The 24108-nt window shown below is 41.0% G+C and overlaps 1 protein-coding gene across 1 annotated transcript in view; it reads left to right on the top strand.

Moving 5' to 3' along the window:
* The window catches only part of MRTFA (myocardin related transcription factor A), a 77600-nt gene that overhangs the window by 23512 nt on the left and 29980 nt on the right, over positions 1-24108 (top strand). Inside the window, exon 2 of the mRNA XM_071422967.1 lies at positions 23555-23620. Coding sequence (XP_071279068.1) covers positions 23614-23620 — 7 coding nt within the window. The 5' untranslated portion in view covers positions 23555-23613. The remainder of the gene's footprint in view (positions 1-23554; positions 23621-24108) is intronic.

Genomic DNA, 24108 nt, shown 5'->3' with positions numbered 1-24108 from the left:
AACTTCTTTCTCTTAATCCCTCTGCTTTTGTTCTACCCTTTATTGTGAAGTTTCCTGTAGTGGACGGAGTCCTTCCACTGCTTTGGTCAGAGAATCCACCTTTTCTTCTCTGGGCTTGAAATCTCTCCTTGGGCAACACCTTTTTGTAGTCAAGGAGCGTATATGCAGCTTTTTAGAGCACAGAATTGACAAAACTGCTCTCAGGGTTTTCTGAAGAAAATCCAACTAAATTAACCAACTTGTCTTCAAAAGTTGCACCATTTTCTTTGGCTGCATAGGTGACACCTTCTGAGCAGATGTTCCCCTCACATGTAGTAGTGTCAGGAGCATGTGCTAACATGCTCCTGATACTACTACTTTTGTTTGCACATGATCTAGAGTATTACAGACCTCTGGACCATTTCCTTCTCTTTATCACACCCAGCTTGCTCAGTGCACTGGGTCCTGGAGGGAGGAAGGAGGAGAGGCATGGTCCATAAGTGAACCAGCATCTTTGCTTCCCTTCCTCTGTATTTTCCCTATTTTCAGCCCTTGTAGCAATATTTCTGGAGTCCCTTTGCAGTGCTGACATCTGAGCTCCTGATCTAGGGAGGGGAGAGGCGGGAAAATCAAAAGTTTTGGCATTGTTGTGGCACACTTTGCTCCTTAGGTCTGCGGAGCCTGGGAGAGAGGCAGGGCTGAGTTACTCATTGCTAGCAGAGGGGGATGGGATTGCTTCTGCTGCCTTTCCACACCTCACTTACCATGTTGACTTGCCTTGCTGGTTGGAAACTGCTTATCTATGGAGTTAATCAAATGCAGATCAGAGTTGCATTCCTTGGGCTCAACTGATTCTTCTTGGTCCAGTGTTTTGCAGATAGGGATCGAGGATTTCATGTGCTTCGTGTTTTCAGGGAAAGGCAAACTGACATCTTGGCTGAATCCCAAGGAATGGAGTGGGTGGCAGAGTTTATATATGGGCTGGGGGTTGATTTGGCTCTAGCTGCTGTGTAAAGTTCACTTTGACAGCTGAAAGATGCAGAGAGAAGCACTTTCAGAATTAGAGACAGTGAGGTAATGAGAAAGTGACATAGGGAAGGAAGTGGAGGGGGGGAAGGTGGGGGGAAGGGAGGGCTCAAAACTCGCCTTGACATCATCTGATAGGTTTTCCACCCTGTGCAGCAGCTATTTTTATGCTTTCAACTCACAGTAATTACAGCTCAATGACAGCCAACTTGCCAAAAGCAGGGGTGGTGGTATATCCCAGAGTGGGTTGGAGGACTGAAGAGCTGCTCAGAAGCTACAACAAAAGTCCAGGTTCCCAGGCATGATTCCTGCTGCTGTGACCTATTTTTACATCTGCATGGTGGTTTAGCATTGGCTACCTGTCATGTCTAGGAGTTTTCTGAAAGCTGAATGGCAGCACTAGCTGTCACCAGCTGGTTGAAAATATAAGAGTAGGTAAATTTCAGGCTCTTCCTGAGAACTGGAGAAGCAAAAATGTTCGGTGCTCCCAGCCTCGCTTTTCTTCCTCTTCCTAAAGGTCATTGTTGGTGGGAGGCATTGTTGGTGGATCCTGGGAATATCCACAGTGAACTCACATTACATAGATGTGATCCCTAGCTGAGAAATTAGCAAGTGTCAATGTGCAGTCTGTATTTATTTTGAAGTATAAAATGAATTGAGTTGTAAGACATCAAAGCTTCACAGTGATGTAGTGCAGCATTCTATTATTTTCCCAGCTTTTGTCTACTTGCTAGAAATCTCAGACAGATCTTCAAATGTAGTGGGCTTATACTTCTTTCTTAGGATTTATCTAGCTTAGACTTTGGCTGAGATCTCTCTCATGTTGCCTGAGTAAGATTTTAGCAATATATTGTTTATATTTCATCACTAAATTATGTGCATGCAGATCATTGCAGGTCTTGTGTCCTGTGAGAACATTATTACTGGGGGAAAGAGGAGAACCTGCATTGAACAGCAGAGTGGACTGGAGGTGAAAGGAGGAGAAAAATGCACATTTGAAGGTGGTGGTGGAGATTATGAACACATTTTCTATCTGTTTAATAATTTGAATTTTAAAATATTTTGGGGGAAAGAAACTAATGATGCAGTTTTGTGTTACAGCTGAGCTCATCCAAGGTCTACCCTGTGTTAAGATTGGTCTGGCCCCTCTCTTCCTTCTCCTGGCTTTTGAAGATAGAAAGATACAAGAAAATAATTCATTAACATGTGTGTGTATTTGAGGTACCACTACCTACTCACTACTTGGAGTGGTACCTCAAATGCAAGTGCTGCATTCCATGCCCTCCAGAAGGAGCAGCAGTATCTGTGCAAGCCTGTGTGCTCCTGATGCAGCATCTTGGAGGAAGAATACATCCCCACATTCTGTGTCTTATTTCACACTTGAAAGTCAGAGGATGTACAGCTCAATTCATGTCTCATGGATAGATTATGAAAACTGGGCCTGATGTTTTTCAGATGAGAAATCTGTGGCAAATACTTAGGTGCCCTTGGTAAAGGTGATTGTTTTGCCAACAGCTCTTCTGCCAATTCCAGGGTAAAAGTTGTGCAAGACACTGAATGTTGGGTGTGCATTAGTGGAGTTGATCCTTCTTTTCTGAATTGTTAAGCAACTGAAACTGTTGTTGGAATCCTACCTCTGCTGTGAAATGGGTTTTCCAATCTATCCTGCTGATTTCCAGAGTAACTGTCAAAGTTACTTCTTACAGTGCATTGATATTTCTGTCCATGTGATTGCTGATCAGACTTTCAGATCTCTTACCAGTACACCAGGATCCAGTAAAACAAATTAAACTTTTAAAAACTTTCTTTATGTTTATAAACAGTGGCAATGGTATCAGTGTTTTGTACAACAGGTTGCTCTTGGCCTTTACTTATCTCTTAGATTCCATGTTTTGCAAGGAGAAGACCCACAAGTGCTTGCTTGTGTATTGAATGTATCCTCCAGTCTAGGCCCTTTTATCCATGTCCTCTTTGGAGTGCTGTGGCCCAGATAATTTGGATAATTACTTTCTTTTAGAACACTAAATAATGCTGTGGGACAAATTTGATACTGTAAGACAAAATTTTAGAATACCTTCCTCAGCAAATAAAATATTTACCTAACTACCATTGAGGCAGTCAAGTGTTTTTCTATCCAAGCCATTTTCTGCACAGGAAAAAAGAAAGGTGTGTCTCTGTACATATCTGCAGTTCTGCAGTAATACATTGAAAGGATTAGATCTTCATCAGTTCTTAAAGTTTTTTTCATCAGAACTTGGACAACGTCTTCAGGCTGCTTTGGCAATACCTGGGTATTGGCAGGTTTGCTGCATGAGCAGCCAGCTCATGTTTCTCAGGTTTTGTATGCAGTAGTGACCTGCTAACTCAGAGGCCCTGGTTGGCAAAATAACAGTAGGTTCTGACCTCTGTAGCTGAATCTTGTCTTTTTTACCATCCAGATGGTATATTCTTTCCAGGAAAAGTAGAACTGGGTCTGGCACTGGATAATTGTTCTTTAGTTACTACAGTTATGGGACCTCCCTGCTCAGAGTATCAGGCCGGACTCAATGTGCAGTTTTGTGTTGCTGCTGAAAGGGGAGATCTGGACAATGTGTTCCTTTATCTGCTCCTTCATCCTTTCTTTGGAACTCTTGTGGTGTGCTGGCTCTCTTTCCCAAGGCAGCTCCCCACAGTGCAGTGACTGCAAATGCTCACGCAAAAACAGGCTCTTCTATTTGTGCAGTAATTTGACCTTACTGGCTAAAGTTCAGTGTGAGACTGAACCTTCACCTGATTTCTACAAATCCTAAAATTAAGATGAAAATTTCTGTTGAGTATATGATGGTAATTCAGGAGTAGTGCAATTACAGGGCTTTATAGTATCACCAAAGGTGTGTTTTTACTCATGGGAAGATTGGAGTTTGGATTCTTTCCTGGGTGAAGGTTGAGCATTTCAAAGTAAGAAGAGTATTGTTGAAAGTACTCAGAAATGTCACTGATGCCATCCAGCATTTGGTTGAATAGTACTTTTCTTAGATATTACTTTCATTATTAGAGACATTTTTTCCCTGATTGTAATTCCAGCCTTGCTTTATAAAATGGCTTGAATGCCTCTCAGACTGTTTGGAAATGAGAAAATTTTGTCTTGATTGGGATGGGAACAGAATATGAATTGGAAACTGTTCCTGTAGTGTTTAGAGTATTCATCTTTTTATTTTTGTAATGTCCGTGTGGTTATCTTTGTTGATTACTATTCATATTTTTTTCCTGGAAAGAAGCTAACAAGAATACTTTTATTAGGTATGTGTAATCATTGGACATATATATATATATATGTATATATATATTTTAAATTTTTTTTTTACCCTAGACTTCATCGCACTTCTTATGATTCATGCTTAGCAAAATTAAAAACCAGCACAGCTACCAGCTGTACCTGGCCACTTCCAATTCCAGTACCATGCTGGGGAGTGTGTAAAACCAAAACTTGTCAGCCATGTGGCATCTGTTAATGGTACACATGAAATGGGCTGTAGATGAGGTGGCTGCCCCCATACAAACACAGATTCTGAAGTTCTAGTGCCTGCAGTAGAGGGTTGTGGATTTGGGGCTGCAGATTATCTTCAGGTAGGTGTTTCTACTAGGTTGGGAGAACAGATTTAAGGGAAGAAGGGGTGAGAATATGTGCGTGCACAGAAGTATCCTGCTCTTACCTGTGTGTGGTCTCAGGTCAAATGCATATGAAGACTCTTGTTTCTTGGATTATCAGTTTAGCTTTCTCCACAGCTAATGCTCTTGTTTCTAAGGGTTTAAGCAGGAAGGGAGAAAAAGCTTCTGCACTCAGAGGAGGGGTATTCTCCTGGCTGTGTGCACAGCGTGCTTACAGTCGGGAGATGCAGGGGGAGAGAGGGCTCTGCTCTATCACATGATATTGCCTGTCTGGCAGGTGTCTGCAGTGTGAGTAGAGAAACCAACTGTTCACTATTTTGGGTGAATGAGGTTGGCTGTTACTGCAAGTGGCCCCACAGAGAAGTCCACGCATCTGTTGATAAGCAGTGCTCTGCATACTGGGTGCCCGAATGCTTAGAGCTGCTTGCTGAAACACTGAAGTTTCTGTTTCAGCTTTGAGATCATAGGAGGAAAAATTTTGCCAAGAGCCTTGCTGGTTTTAATCTTTAGATGTTGGCTGTCAGGCTTTGTCTGTGCCTACAGAACCTCTCTGTTCTGATGCAAGCACAGCCTTGGAATCAAGCAGGAAACTGATTTTTTTTCTGCTCTACCGCTTGGTGCAGTGACCGAAACCTGGTAGAGAGGGATTGCAGTTGGGTCTCTTGTGAGGATTAAGCACCCCTTCCACTTGCCTGGACGCCTCCTGTGATACAGAATCCGCCTTCACGTCCAGGGATTTCCTCTAACATGTTGGATAAAGCCAAGACACTGCAGCCTGCCTATGTGGGGATTGTGCCGCTCGCAGAGACTGTGTCAAAGCAAGGCAAGAGCTGTTCAAGCACGTATCAGGATTCATACCACAGCTTACGAGAAGGTTAGCAGGCTCTGCGCTCTTAAATCCCTGTATGATTCATTTGTGGGGGCTTCATTTTGATTTTTTTTTTTTTTGGTGGGTTTTTTTTCCACTCCTGGTTTTTGCTTTCTGGGCAGTAGCCCAGATTTTGGGTTTCCCACTGACTCCTGTGACCTCTTGTCCCTGAGGGCATTAAGCATGTCACTCGACAAGCCTAGAGCTTTGTATGAAGTGACTTGCAGTGCTGGGATCTTGAGACAATTGCATTTGGAAATTTTGGTTTCAACTTAACATTTCTTCTTCTCCCCTATGTCTGTAGGTCTCTTGTGAGCAAGGTTTTAAGGCTGTTTCCTTAAGGGTGTAAAGGCTTGTTTCGGAGTGGCAACTGTGCCTTGAAGAAGATAAGAGTACCATGTTTTAAGTGTCTCTATGTTCTTGTTTTGAGAGCGTGCAAGGAATGTTGTGTTATATCTAAATGTGATTTTGTTTTAGTTGTTGGTATTCCACAAATATGTGTGATTTTTTTAATGAGTATTTAACAATTCTGAAATACTACGTAGACAGAGAGAGGTCAGATTCCAGGGAGTGATATCTAAAAGGAAAGAAGAGGATCTGGAGGGATTGAAAAAGATTGAGAAGATGAAAACAGGCAGTGATCCATTCATAGTGCACAGCATTATAAATATCAACAAACAAGGACTGGGAAAAGATTACGGAGAAGAATGGCCGAACATCACAAAAAGCCAATGGCAAGCAGCAAGGTTTATGTTTTATCAGAAATTCTGGATCTGTGTATCTACAAGTGAAATTTTAGTAGGAACTTGCAGAAGGAAACAAAGATCTGGAGTACAGTGGCCTCAGAATAAGGTGATGGCTGATTTTAAGAGCGAGTAATGTCATCTGAAAGGAGGGGAAAATAACTTTCTCACATTTTGCACAGCAAAGCAAGATAAAGGAGGGGTAGGTGTGGAGGACAATTGTCCAGATAGAATAAGGCCATGTTTGTTGCATAAAGATGGCCAGTGTGTGGAAGAGGATTTTAGCAGTTGCATTTAGAGGATTTTTCTCTGGTATGTAGTCTAGGCCTGCTGGAGCTGCCAGACAAACCTGTTAGGTTTCTGCTCTCAATTGTCACTCCCCCTACCAAGCCTATTTAACATCTATCAAGAGCTAGTTTGTTGTTAATTTTAAAAAAAAATATTACTATTTTTGTTGCATGTTTTCATTGGAATATTCTTTGTTGAAGTACTGTGGAGAAGGAAAAAAAAACTGAAGTCCAAGTCCTCAAATTCAAGTTCAGGAGTTATAAATCCATTAGTATAGGCAGTGTTCCCAGATTTCTTTATCTGCTTTGGAGACATAGAGCTGCAGCACATCAATCTTCAGAGGAAAAAAACAACCCAAAATTTAAAAAAAGCCAGAACTTGCATCTCTCCTCTTTTTGCAGCATTGGTTTTCACAGAAGGTGAGCACTTTGCATTTGGATGTACCAGTATACATCTTTCATCCAATCACTAAGTATCACAAGCTGTACAGTGGGATAACAAGGAAAAAGCAATACTGTCTTACTTTAATCAATATTAAAAGGTTTGTTGCTGTCTCAAGTTGAAGTGAATTAAGGCCATTGAAATCTTGTATAATTCTGGTTATTGGAAAAGCTTTGTTGACTCTGCAAAGTCCAGCAAAACCATCAACCTACCCCATGGCTAATTCATGATGCTCTAATGGCACATGTGATAAGGAAAGCTGCTTTCCACCAGCTACCAAGTGAAGGTTAGGAAAGAGAAATAGAAGCCAGCTTCTTTCCTGTCAGATGAAGAAAATAATAACACTTCAGGTTTGCTGCTGCTCCATTCAAGTCTCCTGCAGTCTTGGGATGCCTGTTGTATTTATTCTGTAGCATGCACTGTATTTTGCAGAGCCAATTCTTATGGGCAGCAGAGGAACAGATGCATCCATGTGTAAACCCTTATGGAAGTCCAGAATTAGCATTGAGTTGAGACTGATGACTGTTGTGCCTTAGTTTTTGGTCTCCCTAAAAATGGGACAGCTTAGTTTCATTGTCACCAAGACAGAAAAAGCATGCATTTCTCTTCCTGACTCTTAATAAAACTGGACAAATAGGGGCTGTCTATACTAACAGTGACAATGCTCATTCTCTTAATGATTCTCATGAGAAGCAGCTATCTGGAATAGACTATATCTTGCTTCCTGATTTCTGGAAAACAGATGTCTCCTAAATCTGATTTATTTCTTTTTTTTTGAATTAGGACTTGACATTGAAGTTTGGGAACTGGTGATCCTTTCTACACAGAAATGGATTTGACATGCAGAAGTCAAAGAACTTAAGCTTGTATTTTTCAAAGTATGTGTTAGGGCAGTTATTTGCAAAATTCCTAGAATTCAGGAATCCATAAACATGTTTTCTATTCAAGAATGCCTTGGAGTGATTTAGTCTTTAGAGCCCAGTTTGCAGTTCCTAGATCAGTTAACACAGCAGTATGGTAGCCCCTCATGAGAGATATGAAGAGGGAATTGCAGAAAACTACTCAAAACCCAGTTAGCATTCACATGAGTTTAGCTTAGAATTAAGTACTTCCAAAACTAAATTCCAGCTTTTCCACTTCCGTACCACATCTCTGTACCTCTGTGCTACATGCTCTTCATGCTCTTACACGAAACACTTTTTTTTCTTTTTTTTTTTTTTTTTTTTTTTTTTTTTTTTTTTTTTTTTTTTTGGCAAGTCCTCCCTTCACAAACATTCAGTGACTCGGGGCCTGACACTGAAACTCACCTGTCTTTTTCCAAGATTTGTATCTCAGGGCCCAGACACAGGAACAAGTTTCTGCATGCCATCTGATCTGCACGAACTGTGTGCACATTCTTGGTCCACAGCAAATGGGAGGTAATTTGAGTTAGCTTAGCCTTTGATTAAACTATTAATATCTGTTCAGTACTTTGAAGAGATCAGGAGTCGTGCAAGTGCTTGTTAGCATTTAACTTTCTTCAGGAGTAATCTAGACTTTATTGTCATTACACCTGCAGCACCTGAAGGTCCAGCTGGCCCTAGCCCCACCTCATCCAGGAGGGCTCAGGAAAGCTGCATGAGTAGACTTGGAAGCTCTCAGTCCCAAGGAAATCCCCAGCAAGAGGGCAGCCCCTGCACCCAAGGCATCTCACAGGAATGCAGGGTGACATTTTTCTGTAAAGGGTGATCTGGGTCTTCCTGCTTCAGAGTGGACCTGAAGTTACTGTAGGGACGTGTGTGAGCAAAGCAAATTCATGGATAAGCAGTGTCAGAAACCAGTCACAAAACACACAGATGCCTTTCTGAATTATGGCCTAATGCATCCCACTGTTTGGAATTATTTATGCAAATAGTGTTCTGACACATTAAAACACAGAAAGAAAATGTGTTGAATGTACGGGGAGCTGATCTGCTCTGGCATTTCTTATGGCAGATCCAGAGGCACACCAGACTCCCTGTATCCTCTTGCTGCAGCCACAGCCTGTGACTATGCTTAAAAGTAAGAGGTGCAGTGAAGGTAAGATAATGATATATTTATGTGAAGTGGCTTGAAGTTGACTCAATTTAAATTTATTTTTGTTTAATAGGCAGTGTGCCTCATTTGGCTGTGAGGACTAGAGGTGTTTCAGGGTATTTGTTAACTCTGTGACGTGAGTGGGAAGCTTGGGGAAAGGGTTAACACTGAATGACCAGGGTTTTTGTAAGTCAGTTGTTATCAGTGAAAGAAGAGTCATAGCATTATCCCTGGAGCTGAATTCACATGTTTTTTCAGTCCTGATGCTCTAATGTGTTTTTGATTTTTTTGGATATGACATGTTTTTCCCCTCTTGCAGTTTACTAAACTATTCCTGTCAGTGTAATGATCCCCAGCTGTTGCTTTAGCCCTAGCTATTTTCATGCTGGGAATGGGAAGAGGAGGAGGAGAGGGACAGAGGCTAACTTGTTTACCACACTGTGATCTACTTAATTTGTCAAAAATGGCTATTACAGTGCTTTCTGTAGTGCAAAGTAATACTAAAAGGAAAGAGTTGCAGACTTGGACCTGCAAGAGTAAGGAGATGGAAGGACTCAACACATGCAGAAAACAAAAAAGAGTAGAAACTGGGTGTGGTGCGATGAGTACAGCTGTCAGTAGCATTTATGCAGGCAATGCTTTGAACTGGTAATGATACCAAGTAAAATTTCCAGTAAGTACTTTCCTGCCCTGTCAACTGAATTTTCTTCACAGTGGAACTGAGCTTCACATTCAGTGGCAGTGGTGCTGAGGTACTGATAATCCCAGCAACTGGAACACATATTAATAAAGCTTGAAAACGCTTGAGTGGCTTTCATATTTTTGATTTTTTTTCATAATTATCTGTTGTTTCTTTTTTCAAGAAAACATCTCTATTTATACTTTTAAACAGCAGATGACTGATGCTTGGATTTCTCAGGAGATGTTGAAAAGCAGCTGCTTTTTTTGAAAATGGAACCATGATATTGGAACTCAAACTGCTTTCTTTGCATCCAGAAAAAAACTTAGGAGTCCTTGTCTGAAGATGAGGGTCAGTGACAGGAGTGATTTTCCTTCTGCTTTTTGATCCATCTCAGGCTGCCTATGTAAATCTTATCTCGGTAGTTTTACCATCCTCAAGATCTGTCAGTGGTCACCCTGATTTTTCATCATGCTGTCACACCTGCAAGTCATTGATCAACAACTTAGTGAACATCTACACCAAAAATAAGTGCCCGCTCAGATCTTTCATTTCGTGCCCCAACTCCCATATCTCCTGTCTTTTCTGAGCATTGAATTACTGATTTTGTCACCTGCTGCATCAATAAATTTTAATCCAAAATGTAGAAGCAGCACATTTTTTGGCAAGAACCTCTGCAACCTATGTAGAAAATGGATACGACTCTTGATGCGGCTTAGGCTTATCCAATTAAAATGTGTAGTGAGCCTGTGGAGCAAATTGTGCTGCTTTTTCTTGCAGAAGGCTCCTCAGGATGCATCATCTGCCCAAGGGCATTAACATGGAGCAGAAGTCATAGTTTCTTTCTTTTACTTGGGCTAGTAAAGTAGATACAATGTTTTTCCCTGGCACTATGTAATATTTAGTAACCTGGTATCTCTCCAAACTAAGAGCAGACCTGCAGTAGCTGAAATATGGTGGTTGCTAAGAAGAACTGCAAAATTTTTTTGCTCATCAGTGTATTCAGGAGAGATGATAGGGATAGAAGAAATGTGCAGGTGATCTTCTGTCAGTTTATTGTGCAAATAATATAATCAGCATTCTTTCAAGTGAACAAAGGTTTGAACTTTCCAGCCTGCAGTTTTGCCATCTAAAGCGATGTTGGTCTGATGCAGCTAACAAGAAATGTGAAAGAAGTTGGTGATAAGGAAGAGGATATATTGCTTTGGGACATAAATTCTTTGCAAAATTGACTGTGAAAATTGACAAGCTTATTTTAAAACTGGCTTTCAGAAATAAACAGCTGTAGAGAAAACCTTTTGTAAAAATATAGCTTTTTGAGAGTATTCAGTGGAAGTGCCTATGATGGACTTTTCTCCATCACAGGGACAGGAATCATCTGTTGCAATCATGCCTATAAAGACCTTGTTCTGTGGTCTCTGTCCCCAAAGGCAGCTCAAAGGCCTGTCACCATTCTGAGGGTATTTCCCATAACAACTGCTGTACCAGCTGACACATTTAACATCTTTTTGGTAACCTTCCTCACTGAAACACTTGTCAGGCACAAACATTGTGCTGCCCATCTGGGTTGCTGGGGACAGAGCTGAGTGATGCTATCTGGGTGATGGAAGGAAGAGATCCTTCCATGACCCAGAGAGAAGTTTTGACATTCTCTGTGTGGAGTTTCTGTGGCTTCCTGCTGCTCCATGTGTCTCCAGCAGTAAGTGCATGGAGACTACAGCTGTGTTTTTGTAGGAGTGGAATGTGGCAGTAGGTATGATCTTTGGTTCCTCACCTCTGCAAACCTCACAGCACTGCTGGCAGCCAGAAGCTCCCAGTGCATAATTTGATCAGTATTGCAAGCAACATGTCCCTGCAAATTGTTGTATGTTCTGCTTCTTATTTTGGGGGATGTTCTTTTTAGTCACTTTCACCCTTCCTAAGCATTCATGCCTCTTTCTGTGTTACACTTAGGTGTGAAGGTCCTTCTAAGGCTGATTGCAGCCCTTTTTCACACTCTGATGGGAGATTCTCCCTTTTCAGAAGAAGAAGACAACATTTTAGAAGTAGATGCTAAACTAACTGTATCTTTGTGTCTCTCTGAGAGACTCTTTTACTGCTGCTAATAATATCTGTCACATTGGCTGCAGGCAATGCAGAGGATTGTATCTTCAGGACTGACATGTGACAGTGAATCTTAACTACTGCTGCAAACGCTGTCCCCTGCAGCCACTTCCCTGCCTCAGTGCTGGAGGGGGCCACAGAAGGGGAACGTGGCTGCCCTTCCCCTGCTTTTGTGCAGGACGTGAGTGAAAGCCCACCTCCATTACCAGTTGGAGAGGATCTTGATGTGTGTGTGATCTGCTGCTGCTGGCAGTCCCCTCTGTGCCCTTCAGCAGGGGACTGAGCCAGCAGTAACATTTTAAACATCTGCAGAATTTGTCCATCAGTCTGAAGTCAGTGGTCACGCAGGCCATTCTGGACTGTTGGGTTTTTTTGGTTTGCTGATTGATCTGTTACACAGAATTATATTATTTAAATATTTATAGCTGTGATAGCACATTAAGCCTCATAGCTTAAATTGTTCAGTGCTATGGATCTTCCCTCATGGCAAAAACCACAATTGTCAGTCCTGGAGATGTGGAGTCCAACGTTTTTTTGAAAGAAAGTAAATATCCATTGAGAAAGGAGGTAAAAAACTGTAGATAGATGTTGAAATTGAAATCAGTGAAAAGATTCTGAGGGACTTTGATGTGCTTTTTATGTGTAATGCAAATTCTGGGGCTCAGCTTCCACTCTGGGCTCTTGTGGAGGAACTGATTTCTAATGTAGAATGATATGATGGCACAGCTGAATCTTGCAACTTTTTTTACAAGTAGCATCAGAATTCTAATAGAATTTGTACTTAAACAATAAAGAAGGTGTCAGACTGTTGGAGTGCAGAGGCCAGGATCTTTATTTGAGCCTCAGATGCCATGACTGTGGCCAGTGTTCTTCGCAGTCTTTGAGAAAACAGCAAAGAAAGACGTTTTAAACTACCATGAGTTAAAGAAATATGGTAATTCCTTGTAGTATCCACCTGAAGTTCTTGCTAAGAGAGAATGCTGGGGCTTGGATAGAATTTCAAGCCATTCTTGAAAGGAATGCTGACTGGATAGGGAATGCTCTGAGTCTTCCTTGTGCATGTAATATGCACCTTGGACAAGACCACTTTTGTTTCGTGTCCCACTAAGTAACTGTCAGCACAGTGAACCAGCTGAAGCAGGGAGATGCTCAAGCTAGCTGATGTAAAATTATAAGGCCCAGCTTTCTGAGTTCCCTGTATAACTAGTTAATTATTACTTTTAAGAACTGCTGGTTTTATATTTAACTTGGTAAACTTCTAAGTAATTTTTACTACTACTAGTGGTAAAACGCATTGGCTCTCATTTGCATTTGGTTTCAGCAAACCAAAGATCTTTAGGTGGTTAAAAATCCGAAATGGTCTTGGAAATACAGAATCATTCCATGTTTTAGAGGAAAACCCCAAAACACAGCTCATATGTCGAGGTGTCCCAGCTGAAATTTTGCCACAGAAATTCTGTGGTGTCTATGCCATTAGATGATTCCTGTGAAGGGAACTTGCAGCCTCTATCTGTAGAGGGTGCCCTGTGGCAGAAGGAAGGCTGAATCACTGGGCCAAACCCAGTCTCTCAGAAATGTTTGAGGAAGTTTGTGACCTTGATCTGTGAGGCTGTTTGTGCACTGCAGCACTCTGTTGGAGTAGAAATTCAATTATGGGTGGCAAATTATGAAGGAAAAGTATTTGACCATATCTCCTTTGCTGCAAGGAGAATGGAAAGATTTGCTCATCAATTTTAGTGTTATAAACATATCTAATCAATCATGTGTTTTATGGATGTGTCTGGGCACTGTCTCAGTGCTTGATTTCATTTCTGCTTGTAAGAAACCCACAAAAACACATCCCTTGAACTCAAAGATTTAAATACAATGAAAAATTGTTCAGATTCTGACATAACTCAAAACATTAGATTTTTAAATTCTGTATAGTTTTGAAAAAAATATAAACAACTCCTGTGTATCATCTTTATGGAAAATGAAATGGTTTGAGCTCTTTCTTCTTTTAGGCAGAGATACTCCTGTCTTTCCAAGAAAAAAATTAAAGGGTTTGAACTTGTGTTTCCCTTGTGTAGCTTGCCCTTTGTACTGTTACCTTAGTAGACAGCTGTACATCTAATTGTCAGGATATATCTACCCATTCCTTCTTTTTTCTTCATTTGTCCCCATCTGCCATGTCATATTAAATTATCTGGGAGAATGTCTTTCTAGAGTCTTCTTTGCAAGCTGGTTAAGGGCAATGTTAGTTCCTCCTTGTTCATTGTTTCATGGAAAAATACCAATCACCATAGACTGTGACTCAAGTTTACACAGGGAAGTGGGAAATTCTCTGTGTTTTTCCCTCCTCAAGAATTCTCTTCCATCTCTAAATAGTAACAATGGATATACAGATGGCATCAACAAGTACTGATTACAGTTAATATTTACTGTATTATGATACCAGGGTCAATTTTAGGTAGACCTTTCCACCTAGGTATTTTGTTACAGGTCATCTTGTTGGATCATGCATGGTAGCCAGATTCCATGGATATGGATATGTGCCTAGTTACTCACATGCTTAGTTTTCACCTAGCCAGTACTACTGAGACAAAATGATTTTATAAGAATCAGTACCCTGCACAGAAAGCAAAACAACTTTTCCTGTTGACAAGCTTGTTGTACATTTTTGCATGTTGCATATCTTACTAAATATAGCATGTTACATGTATTTCAGCTGAATTTCCTAAAGTTGTATTTTAACAGTTTCAGCAAGTGCTGAGATGGGTTATAGGTGTACCAAGACTTTATGGTTAAGAGTGGGCTTCTATGTGTTCAATAGAAACACTTCTGTACTAATAGTAACAAACTTGTCTGGTTTTAAAATTTTAGTATCAAAGAAGACAAAACTGGCATTGCATTAAGAGTATCAGTGAAAAAAATGATGTTAACTTCCCCTAAATCTTAAATGTGTAATGGAAGTGGCAAGAGTTAAGTCATGAAGGAAGAAGGTAAAGGTAAATACTGTAAAATGCACAGCAACTGCTAGTCTTAATTTTAAATAAACATGAAAATAATCCTGCAAAATTCAGCACAACTTTCATGGTAATAATCAAGTTTGCATTTATTTGGAGTCATATACATGAGTAGCTCCTGTGAAATAAGCACATTCAATTGTGTGCAATACTGAGACCAGATCTCAGAAGTAACCAAGTAAACTTCTCAGGCTATGAACTGGTTCTTCCTCTAGGATGTCCACATTTTACCACCAGAGCCAATGCTGACTTGAGCCTTGGAGTATCTGTTCTGTCCTGTCTGGATCTTAGATCATATTATGTCTTGGTAGCTGGATGGCGCTACTGATTTTGTTTGTTTTATAGTGCTGTGTCTTAACAAAATTAAAATTGCTGTGAATGCTGGTTTTATCTTCTAAGTACAGTTTTTAATTAACATTAATGTGATGTCTACATTTATCAAATTTGATATTAAGCCTCAAAAATGGCCTGCTGAAGTAGCTTGTTGTTCTGTGCTCTGTGTGAGCCAGCTACCTTGTGGTAATATGAGAATGGAAATAGATCCTTTTACTTTTGACTGTGTGCTTCTGATTGCATATTCTTTAGGGACCACTTTCCTCTGTAGGTTGGGATTTTTGTTTCTGCTAAATTAGCTGTATCAAAGAATCTGTATTTGTCTCCACTAAGAGAACTACTTAATGCCATAACATTGACTCATTAAAAGATAATACAATATTCCATCATCCTTTGAAAACATCTTTTTACATTTTTCCTATTTCATATTTCTATTCCAGTGGCATCCTCCCAACAATAAAGAAATATTGCCCTGAACCTGTTTTTTTTTTGTTTTTAGCCAAAACCAGTCTTCTGGAATTTGCTCATACAGACCATCAACAGGCATGTGTAAGCTGCATGCCATGTTAATGATTCTATATGACCCAATATTTTGACCCGTAAAAGCTTTGAAGAGTGTGATTTTATCAAGAAACAAGTCCTTCTTGTTCTGAGAGTGACAGTCAGTTCATTTTCTCTTTTCCTTGTCTTCCTTGTCTTTTTATGTTCTTAATTGACCAGTCACTCTTTTTTTTTTTCTTCTGTACTTTCCAGCTGCTTTTTAAAGCTGCTGGGCATTTGAGAGCCTGAAGGCTTTTAGAAGTGCTGGATAGTAAAAACCAACCCTGGTGTGATATGGCCTCCATTGCATCCTTGGATTATTGCTAGCACATCCACTGTGAAGTACTTTGGAAGTTGTTGCTTTGGAGGTGAAGAAACTCTTCTGTGTTTTAAGAATCACTTGATAGAGGGTTTAGGTCTACCTCAGGCAGAATCATACTCCTGTTTTCATCTGTACAAATGTTTAATGCTTCCTAAGAGGATAAGAAATAAGAGGTGATCATGAAAAAAGGTTCAAGTCCTCTATACAAGAACTGCCTGTGATGCAGTGCTCCCCAAACTGGTCCAAGACACCTTTCCATCTCAGCATGCTGCAGCAGGATGTGCTGATTTCTGCATTTCTGTGAAAAAGTCCTCTTTCATCACTCTCAGAACCTGCAGTATGGAACTGCTCCTGATCCCAGTTTTGTTTCCTGTTCAGGATCTGCTTCACAGACCTCCTCTGTGGGTGCAGGGAGGGAGGTCCCAGTCCTGCTTCTCACAGAGGGAAGACCACAAAAGTAGAGGCTTTTGCCTCTAGTGTGAAAGGCTGTTGTAACAGTTGAAGAGACCAAACCAAATTTTCTCTCTGTTCTTTACCTTTCCAAACTCCATTTTCTCCCTAGCATGGTTGCTAAGGAAGAGCAGAGGAAGCTGCCTGCATTTTAATAGTAGCCCTTGCTGCTTCAGTAGAGAAAAGAAATAGTGGAATGTGAGATAGTCTCAAACAGTAAAGGAATAAACTTCTGCTTAATTTTCCCTTTGTGTAGACTTGCTTCAAGCTATTCTTTAAAATGCATTGAGACGAGCAGAACCTTATGGCTGCTGCTCCCAACAACAGTGGATGCTTGCAAATTGTGAGGATCAACAGTGTGTCTGCTGCTTCTCCTTCACCCCACAGAGGGACATGAATTTTTGGCATCCCCTTCCCAGAGTAGCAAACTGTCATGTAATCCCTGCAGTTTGGGTGTCATTTACAGTCTGCTTCACTTAAATGCTTCTCTGTTAACTGCACAGTCTGCTTAAATGCAAAGCCAGCATGTATTCCCCATCAGCAGTGGGGAATAAAATGGATTTAGTGGATTAAAATGCTGTTAGGCTCAGAAAATTGCCTTTAAAAAGGCCCAAAAAGTTTGCTTTTCTTTGTTGGTAACCCCCATTCTAGCACGTTCTCTGTGGTGCGGGGTATGTTGTCAACAGCACCAGAAAAATGCAGCTCTAAACCAGAAAAAGTTATCTACTTCAGTAACTTAAGATTGAAAATTAATTTTGACCATTGTATTCTCACTCACTGATCACAAACTATCACAGCTGTTTTTTTCTTACACCTTCTTGTGGACCCACGTGTAATTTGGTACACAAACAGCCCTTGGCTGCTTCTGCACAGAAAGGTGTTGCAACTGGAGTTTTACAGATGCTGCCCTTGCTGGTGAATCTAATCTGGCTTCCTGTTGAAGCATGAAAAAATCTAATGCAAGTCAACATTTGTTTTGTAAGCTGGCACAGCTGAAAAATGCTCACAGACCATTTTTTGGTGTGAGGGAAAGGTTTTTTTACCACATCTCCAAGGGACTGAATTCAGTAGGATATAGCTTCCACAGAAAACAACAGCTGGTGTGCTGTATATTCAAAAGCTGAATTTGGCATTTGCTTCTGGTCAAATGTGACTATTTAATCAGAAAGTAGGAAAAAAATTCTCTTCTTAGTGTAATTGGAAGGGCTGCTGGCTGAGTGGTAAGTGGAAAGGTGACTTCATCCTTCAGAGCAGTGGTTACATGGCACTGTGATATTTGAGGTAGAGGCCCCAGTTCTGCACAAACAGCTGTGCCAATTTTGGTCAGCAAATACTCTGTGTCATCAGATTTGTCTTTTATTGTTGCATATTATAATTAAGCTGCTTGCATATGGTGTTATACAAACTGGACTGAAAAATTGGAAAGTATATGTGGGCTGAGATGGTGGCCTAGAGGCACATCTCCTTAGTCCATAGTCTCTGCCCCTCACAAAGTAAACCTGGTCAGACCTGCTCAGTGCTAGGCCTGTGAAAATTCTCCTGAAATTCCTTTGACACTACAGAAAGGTAGAGGTGTTGAACTAAGTGGCAAGTTCTTATTGCAGCTTGTGCTGTACTAGTGCTTCCTTGTGAGTTAGGAGGATGCTGTAGCCACTCAGTGCTTTCAGAATGGGCTCTCCAGAGGTGCTGAACAATGTACAAATAAATGAGCATTAAATTGCTTTTTACTGTCTTTACTTATGCTTGCACTTTCCTCGACTTAGATAATGAAGTTGGGCTAATTTCACTTGTTCTTCAGTACTTTTGCTACCTAATTACATGGTTTATTTATTGGGTTGCAAGGATGAATTCTTCTGTCAGGCAGACTGCTTTCATTGAATTTACAAAATTGATAAATCACGCCTGTGAGCATATAGCCTTTCTTGTTAATACACAGTTTGTGTCTTACACTTCCTATTTGAGCATCCCAGCCCAAATTTCAGGGAGTTCTGCCTCCTTCAGTCCCTCTATAGGGTTTCTTTTGGCTCTAGCAGCCTTCCTTCCTTCCTGATCCGCACTGCTGCTCATGCTGTCCCAGTTGTAATCCACCATATGGCTGTGCTTAATCATTACCTTGGTTGGGTGACCTTAAGTATCACTTGGGATTCCTGGCAGGAAAGGTTTTGCAGAAATGTGAGCACAGAGTCCCTTTGGTAGTGAGTCTGTGTTCACTATAATGTGCACAAGGTCTCACCACAAGCTGCAGTTCACAGCCCTGCTCTTCATCTTGCTACTTTTTAAAAAACAGGAAATACAGGGTATTTTATTAATTTCTTGTCACAAACCTGTCCTGGTATGTGAGACAGTCTTTGAAAAGAGATTTTAATTTTATTTTTCTCTGTTGAATGCTGAGATGCAGAATCTGCAGTCTAGTTTCTGCAGTAGTTCTAGTCGCACTACTAAATGCAATGTGGTTTAGAAATAGAAGGGCAGGCACGCTGCTCCTCCAGATTTAGGTAATGAGCTGCAAAAAACAACTTAGCTCATCATAGATATTTGTTCTTGCTTCTGCTTACTACTGATGCACCCCCGAACTACCACCAGAGTTGGAGCTGTCCTGAAAAGGGTGCAAGCTCTTTATATTAATTATATACTGTTAAATCTGAGCTGCCACCAGCTGTGAGTAGCTGGTCCTGGAATATGCCTAGGGGTTCCTTGTTGAGAAAGTTTTGTGCTAAGATGAACACAAAATAATCATGACATGCTGTATTTACTAATAGGGTGACTCTGTTGGTAGTAGCTGTATCACAATATTATTTGTCATTTAATACATCTCCCACCAGTGCAGTTCTCCTCTACCCTTCTTAAACTGCTGGCAGTGGTCCTCTGTCTTAGCTCCCAGATTTCTCTGGAATGTTTTACTAATTCTTGGAATGGTCCACTAGTGATATGAAAACATTGTTCAAAATTTAATTGGTAACATTTCATACTTGTGAAAAAAGTTATGCCCACCTTTGAGTGGGAAAATCTGACAAGGATACAAATCCCACAAAATATTGCATATAGCAGAAGGGCACCAGTTTGGAACTTATTTTCTAGCCAGCAGTTATACACTGCTCTTTGTATGACCTCATTTATTCTTAAATTGAAAATTAATTTACAGGTTAAGTACAGGGATAAAGGAAAGAGAACATTGTCCATTAGTGACTGAAAGACTTACACTTCATTCTGTCCTAGAGTAGCTTTGAATTTCTCTGGTCATTCTAGACCTTTGGCTGAGCTCCACGTACAACAGCCTTGGACTGGTGCTTGGGACATCTGTTAATCTATATATAGGATTCACACACTTGAACATGTAAACAGGTGATCTCCTAAATATATGAAGTGGCATTGGGAACTCCAAGTACTTAGTTAAGCCAAAATGTATTTAGGAGTGAACTGAAATAATCCTTTTTGCCCTCCTCCCTGCCAAAAAGTAAGCTGTATTGGGAAAAAAAAGTACTTTATGGCTGATTATAACTTGTGCTTAATATGTATGTATATACATTCATAAACCCCAGGAATTACTTAGTGCTTATAAAAAGGGTCCTGAAAATTACTTTTTTCTCCTGTTCTTCAGTTTAGTTCTCTTGACAGTTGCTAGTTTCTTGCTGTGAAGGGACATAGGGTTTAAAAATAAAAGGTGCATATAATTGGTAGAGAAAAATGGTAACTAATAAAGAAATAAGATATCTTTAGAAAATTTGCAAGGGTGGCTGCAGTCAGGAGGGGAATTTTAAGTCATTTGATAAGGTCTCTAGCAGTCTGACTGAGAGTCATTTTTAATAAATCTGGGAACAGCAGGGAGACTTCAGAAGAGCAAAAGAGTGATAACGTTTTGCATCATTGCTGACAAAGGGTGAGTGAGTAAAGAGTGGCTCATCTGCTGTCAGTTCCAGGAAAAAAACAATGGAAAATTTGATCAAGAATGTAGGTGGTATAAGAATAGCAGTATAATCACACTGATCAGGTTTTCAGTTTGTGAAAACAGGTCTGCTCAAATGTGATTCTGTCATTTGGATAAGTGAAATGTGGTTGCTAGGGGTTTTGTCTAGGTGCAACAGACTTTTCTAACATCTTTAACTTAGTAGCATGGTGTATTTGGGTTTCAAGAAGTATATTTGAATTTAGGACCTGCCAAGTCTCACTCCTTTACCAGAAACTGCAGTAATTTTCTTCCATATTGATTTTTTGCCCATTTTTTTCGTGGAATCCTAAAAGGGTTTGTGTTGGAAGGGACCTTAAGGACCAATTCCCATGGGCAGGGACATCTTCCACTAGTCCGGGTTGCTCCAAGCCTCATCCAAACTGGCCTTGAACACGTCCATTGGATTCAGAACTGGTTGTAATCATAGAAAGCAGAAAAGTATTTCTGGTGGAGCTCAACCCAGTGTAGTCTGGAAACAGATGCAAGAGGCTGTAACAGTGTGGACAGAACAAATACTAGTGGAGGAATAAATTGTGACATAAATAAGAAAAAAGTTTAGATCATTTAGGCAAACTGCGGCGGTTGAGCAAAATGCACATTAATATGGGTGACAATAGAGATGTGCATCCAGGAGCAAGAAATGCCGGCCACACCTGTGTGGGGAGATTTTAGTTGAAAATCCCTGGCTGGGAGGTGAAAGGGAAACAGTAGGTGTGGTTAGAAATGTGAGGGAAGGTTGATGGTTGTAGCAAGTGAGTGGCAGAAAGAGCTAACATTCGTTACTAGGTGTGTAAACAGAAGGCATGAGTAATAATGAGATTGTCTGCTGGGGAGATGGGCTGCTGCTATGGGTTTGTGCCTTGCCTGTATACATTTAGTAAGATGTGCTAATTTAGGGGATGGATATATGGGCTCAGTAGGGGAAGTAATGCCATGCAGAGATTCAATAGGCTGCTCCTAATGGGGCAGAAATCACTTAGTGGCAGTGTGCTGTTGGAAGGGTGAAGTCCAACTCCCACCTTCAGTGCCGGCAAATACCAGGGCTCCTGGTTGTTCCACTACAGCTCCTGGCTTTGTGGTCATCCTCTTCAACTCACTAATGCAAAAACTGGTGCCTGTTTTGACTGGGCTGTGGTCCCTGTCCGTGAGTCCAGCCACCAGGACAGTCAGGCAAACATGAGAGGTGATGGGGAGAGTGAGAGGTTTGACACTGTCTCTCTCTCTCAGCAAGGTGTTAGATCAAGTGCCAGGTGTTAGATCAAGATTTGGGTTTTGATAACCTCAAAAGGAGCCCAGCAAATGAGAAGCTCTGTGAGCAGGCTGTCTGTGAGCTGTGCTAGCCCTCACACTAGCACAGAAGTTGAAGTGCGATCTCATGCTGGGTGGGAGGAAGAGTCTGGAACTACCACTTCTGTTTGCAGTTTCACAGCCAAATGAAGGGCCTGTTCCTTCCCCTCTCTGTTCCCTCCTCCTCCTTCTGGCTCTTGGCTGATCCCACACAGAATTACCATGGTGCTCTGTACATCCTCCTCCCCTCTCTCACTTCCATGTACTAAAAGAAAGTAGTTTCCTGCCCAGGATGCATATATTAAGAAATCATAGTTTGTCTTGAGAAACAGAAGAGAGGTAACTTGTTTGCACTCTGTGTGCACAGAGGTATTTCCACTGGTAGGAGGTATTCCTCTCACTGTCATAAAGAGTTTCAGAGAAAGGTACATCAAGAGTCAATGGACGTGGAAGCCAGAAAAATCCAAGAAGAAAGTTAAATGTGATTTAAGTGAGGGTGATTAGGTGCTATGGAAACAACCATAGAAAGGAAGAGATGGATCTATTTTTTAATACATATGAAGACCAGAACCCATATTGGAAGATGTATCTTAGTGAAATGCAAACTGCAGATAGGAGGTTGAAAGAAACAGGTAAAATGTGGTGATGTCTGTAAGTAGACAAAGTGGCATCTTCCTAAAGTTTTTGATCTCTACTTTAGGGAGTGTACAATACAAATTTGGATATAATGTATGAAATTAGTGTACTGGACAAACAAAGTAGTTAAGAAAGGAGACATAAGGGTTATAATGAGATTGCTGTAGAGCAGTTTTGCTCTGTAGTGGTTCCACAACATTCGTGTGGGCTTTCATTATGTGGACTCGAAAAAAGGCAGAGGAGAAATTCAAATTAGAACAGGGGAGATGAGATGCATTGCCATTCATTTTATAATACTTTATGTTGAGCATGCTTAGGAGTTTGGGCTTGATTGCAAATGGGATTCAGTGATACTCAGGTTGTCCTATTTTGAGATGTGTGTTCCATGTGAATTTTTTCTTCAGTTTTGAAAGGTTGCTTTCATATGGAAGGTGTCTTTGACTGTAAGAACAATCTAGAATGTTGCTTTGATTGTATAGTTTAAAGGGAAGCTGCTGTTGTAATCTAAATCTTGAAATTATGAGTATTCCGGGGATTTGCACTAAAAAAAACCCCAACTAATTGCATTTTACACAGGCCATGAATATGTTCTGTTATGCTAAAATAAATAGGAAAAATTCTAGTGATAAGGGGATTCCTTTTGTAGTGGAAGGACACTTCTAGATGTATCCATGGTATTTCACTTTCACGAGACATTTCTGAAGGTGAATTTCTGAGCTGAGGAAGGAAATCTGCCTTGTAATTTAGAGTAACGACCAACAATTTTGACATATCGTTTAATCTGCACATAGTAATTAGAGTTTTCAGGAGTCATTAGCAGCTGGGGTGTCACTCCGTGTTTATTGGAGGACTGTCAGCTGGTGTTTCTCTTTGTTTGTTTTTTAATATTAATGGTTTGGAAAGCAGTTGGTGCTCTAGAAAGAACTGAGAAACAGGCCTGGCTTTGTGGATTTTTATCACCCTGCCAAGACCCTGCGCAACTTCCTCTGCCCCTGGCTGCAGCAGCCTACGGAAACCTGACTGCTGGGGGCCACTTCTGCAATTGCAGGAGGGCAGGGCGGCGGGGTGGGACGGGGGGTCTTTCCCTTCTGCTGCTCGCCAGTGCCTTGGCATCCAAAGAAGAAAACAAGATGCATTTGAAAATGTCTCCTCAGTTGTTTCTTGCACTGATGGGTTTCCTTCTTTCCCTTCTCTCTGCTGTGCAGTGCTGCAGTTGAAGCTCCAGCAGCGACGCACGCGGGAGGAGTTGGTGAGCCAAGGGATCATGCCGCGTAAGTACCACTTCATTCTTTGCCCTGCTGGTTTTCTGCATGTTTTTTGGTGGGGGATGGTTCCCATATGATTCAAAAGGTGAGGTTCTCTGCTTCTGCATGGAAAACATCATCTGTAGGAGCCCCACCCTGTCCCACCCAGCCTGGTCCTTCTCAAGTGTTGGTGCCACCTCCAATTCTGTGGAAGAGTGCAATGGCTGCAAGTGTAACTGTACTGCAAAAGGAGGCTTGTGTTTCAGCTCAGTGCACAGTCTTCTGGAGAACATACTATGTTAGAAGTGCCTTAGATACTTGACCCATGCTGGTAATCACTCTTTTAACAGGCTTCCTGCCTCTGCAGTTTCTGTTTTTACAGTGTGGCAGCTCCCCAGATCTCTGAGGCACTTGTAACTTCGTGTGTACATATTCCATAAACTGACCAAAACCAGGCATGGTGTACAAGATGTCAACCAACAAAGGACCCTCTTTTATGTTTGTAGCTAGAAAAC

This window comes from Agelaius tricolor, unplaced genomic scaffold (genome assembly GCF_023055355.1).
Source record: "Agelaius tricolor isolate 1412-34295 unplaced genomic scaffold, bAgeTri1.0.p SCAF_3, whole genome shotgun sequence".
Lineage (NCBI taxonomy): Eukaryota > Metazoa > Chordata > Aves > Passeriformes > Icteridae > Agelaius > Agelaius tricolor.
The sequence above is the reverse complement of the archived record's forward strand: the minus strand, read 5'-3'. Positions and strand labels throughout refer to the sequence as shown.